General features: G+C 32.4%; 1 protein-coding gene across 1 annotated transcript in view; it reads right to left on the bottom strand.

The window, feature by feature from the left end:
• Positions 1-1327: 1327 nt before the first annotated feature.
• LOC117099954 (general transcription factor 3C polypeptide 3-like) overlaps positions 1328-3428 on the bottom strand; it is a 5906-nt gene continuing 3805 nt past the window's right edge. Inside the window, exons 5-6 of the mRNA XM_033239487.1 lie at positions 2988-3075; positions 1328-2099 (exon numbers count right to left, since the gene is read on the bottom strand). Coding sequence (XP_033095378.1) covers positions 1921-2099; positions 2988-3075 — 267 coding nt within the window. The 3' untranslated portion in view covers positions 1328-1920. The remainder of the gene's footprint in view (positions 2100-2987; positions 3076-3428) is intronic.

Here is a 3428-nt window from a genome sequence, read left to right as displayed (position 1 = left end):
TTCTGTACATTATTTGTAAAATTCTATTGTATTAGTATTATTTTTATTTTATAAATATATAAGAATATGATAAACTCTTTTATATTACAAAACACAATTTTGAGTTTGATGTTTTTTACATTTATAATAAAAGAAATACTGCCAAAATTCAAATGTATTTTTTTCTTTAATATCAGCAACGTTCTTACAGCACATAAGCATTTGTAAACATCTGTAAACAAAATAATTTCGGTGTTGACTAGTTTACAAACGAGCACTAACAAGGCACTGACGGGTAATAATGTGGAAATGTGGTCTCAGGCTTAGTTGTGTACAGGACTAGATTAAAACCTATATATTGATTTTTTTTACGTAGAAAGGGGATCTCTTGCATCATCACCTGATAATACTGAATGTTCTAGATGTAAGACAGGTTTTTTTGTGCAAATTTTCCATTTCAGCAAATAAAAACATGCATATTCTATACAATCTGTAAAACCTGACCATCCATTGCGAAGATGTTGGAATCTATTTTAGAGCTAATTTGCAGAGAAATGTATGACTATGGTGTGGTTACAGATTTCCATCCCTTCTGTTCCAGCATGGAATTTTTAATTATAGCGAATAGAAACGTGGGCCTTCTGAACAGTTTAGTACCCAAACAAATTCTGTATGACCAAAATACAGAATGATAGTATTTTTTTCCTAAAAATGGATGCTTTCACATAAAATCCGCAATTTTATTCTTAGATGAAAGAATTCACTTGGCATTCACCAGATTTATAATCAGTAAGTCTAAATATATCTATTGAAGTGGACTCCAGCTTCTAATTAAACACGTCTACTGCATCATACATTTTTGGAATTGGAAACCGTTTTATTTGTGATTTGTCAGTTTAAATTTTTTATGAAATATGTTAATAATTGTTATAATTATTAATAATTTTAAAAGTTGATAATATATAGTTATAAATGAAATATAAACAATCCAGTAAAAATTAAAAGGTAAGGCGGTATCGGTATCGTTTAGACATCGATACAAAAAATGCCATCTTTAGGTCAATGTGCCCGTATGAGCATCTAGCAGCTTATTTTTAAAAATGTTCTCATTGTGGAGGGGGACATCTCCTTCCAAACCTTTTCCCGACCCGTCCTACGGCCCACGGATGGCGTTACGCACCAAAATACAACTCTTGCTCTGCTGTCGGAGAAATCTTGATGTGCACCAGAAAACCTAAACAACTACACTACTGTGGCTCTAGTGGAGCGAATTGAGTCTCACTCAGCTGGGTCAGCTGGGGGGTGGGCTGTGGTGGGGGTCCAGGGGGCCCCCTTGAAGCCATGGATATTTGACGAATTATGGCGAATTTTTATTATTTTGATAGGCATCGAGTTACTATAATAAGACTTTCATGTAGACGCTGTTTTCTAATGTCGAAATCAGCTTCCAAAACCAAAACATTCTGAATAAAACGAAGAAACAAAGCATATCCAATGTAACCCTCAAATTTATTTTCAAATCCTCATTCTTGAAAGTGAAATTCTACATTTTGTAAATTTTGCATGAAATCTGTCAACCACGCTGTCATGGTCGAGGTTGCTTCAACAATCACTATATATTTCAAGCATTATGAGGCTATCTAAATGAGCATTTGTCATAACAGAACGCAAATTATTTTTAACTAGTCTCATTGAACTATTATTATTATTAATAATATCAAATAGTTTTATGAAAACAATGTGGTGGCTAAACGAACATTACATGTACATTTTTTTTCTTTTATTTGTTTATTCCCCGACAAAATTTACTTGTGTTCCCCGACGGGAGGGCTCTATGCTTCCTCAAGAGCGCCACCACTGAGCTACTGTAAAGGCTCTACCACTCAACCATGTGGATGTATCATGTCTTTTAAACTGAAACCATTTAACAACTTGTGCGTGTCATACCACGATGTGTGTCATCAACATATGGTTTGCTAAATCGTCATTCCCACTGGATCTGTATATCAACGATAGATTAAATGCAGCTTCTCTGCGCAGATCAAATGTGCTATCACCAATTATAGAGGGTGCTGCTTCTAAAACTGTATTATAAAAATGTATTGCAAGATGAAACAGACCTGAAAAAAAAAAAATATAAATTACAATTCAGTGTTATAATATCATAAAATACTTCATATTAAAAATAACTCATACCAATACTCGTAACAATTTTATTTCTTGCAATGAAGAATTGAGCTGTACAAGAATGTATTTTTTTAAATTCCAAGTCCATAAACCAGACTACAAAAATTGGTCTGTATAAGCATTAGCTTCAGTTGTGGATATGTGATTGAACTGCAGTTGGTTTTATGAATATTAAATGACATAATTTGAAATTTAGCTCAAATTACATTTATTCATTGAAAATTGAATTTGATGTGTAATGGTCATGTCCAAATACAACGGGTTTGAGTTTTCTGAAGTTGGGAAGACGATGTTGTCAATGGAAGTGGTTGAGGACCAGTTAGAGAGTGTATCTACTGGTCTACTGTGCCAAGAAAAAAAAATAAGCACAACTTTTGCAATAAAATATAACGAAATAAAATGATTACTTTAAAAAAAAAAATCACTAATTGTATTTTAATAATATATTTTTATAACATGAAAAATAATATATTTTATTATAAATATTAATCTTGTAGATTTGGTTTTGTCAATAATTTCCTTAAAAAATATGAATATTATATATACTTAACGAGTGATTTCCAGTTTATCTATCATCTTATAATAATGTGATGCTTAGAATGTTTTTCAGTTGTTAGAAAGAAAATCCTTTGCTGTCACAGGATTTGAACCCAGGACCCCGGAATTAGAAGGCAAGCACCTTAACCACCAAGCTACAACCACCAAAATTGCAGGATTTGAACCCAGGACAGTGAAATCGGAAGGCAAACATCAAGCTAAAGAGTCACTTCTTGACTTGTCACTGTTTTTTTTCTTAGCAAATAATTGTGAACGTAACTAACCCAAGTGATGCATTGCACGACCGATGTTGTAATTGGTTTCTTGGGTATCACCTCTTAGTTTTTCATATTCTTTTAAAAATGCAACTGTCTTTGTAAAAGAAAAAAAGTGAACATGAAAGATCCCATCTGCTATTTGGGGTTTTAATCAAGTATACTTATCAAATCAATTAATAAATCAATCAATCATTTATTCAATCACTCCATCAATATGTTAACCAAAGAATTAAAACACCAATTGAACAATCAATTTGACAATCAATCAATCAGTGTATCGATCAACTAATCAATTGACCAACCTATCATTGACCAATCAACTGACCAATTAAAAAATCAATCAATCATTTGACCAATCAATTGACAAATAAATAAATAGACCCTGTCTCTTATACACATCTAGATGTGTATAAGAGACAGCCATGAAGGAGTCGAAACGTTGATCTT

Source organism: Anneissia japonica, unplaced genomic scaffold (assembly GCF_011630105.1).
Source record: "Anneissia japonica isolate Jap-2015-1 unplaced genomic scaffold, ASM1163010v1 scaffold287916_len461452_cov168, whole genome shotgun sequence".
NCBI classification, from domain to species: domain Eukaryota; kingdom Metazoa; phylum Echinodermata; class Crinoidea; order Comatulida; family Comatulidae; genus Anneissia; species Anneissia japonica.
The sequence above is the reverse complement of the archived record's forward strand: the minus strand, read 5'-3'. Positions and strand labels throughout refer to the sequence as shown.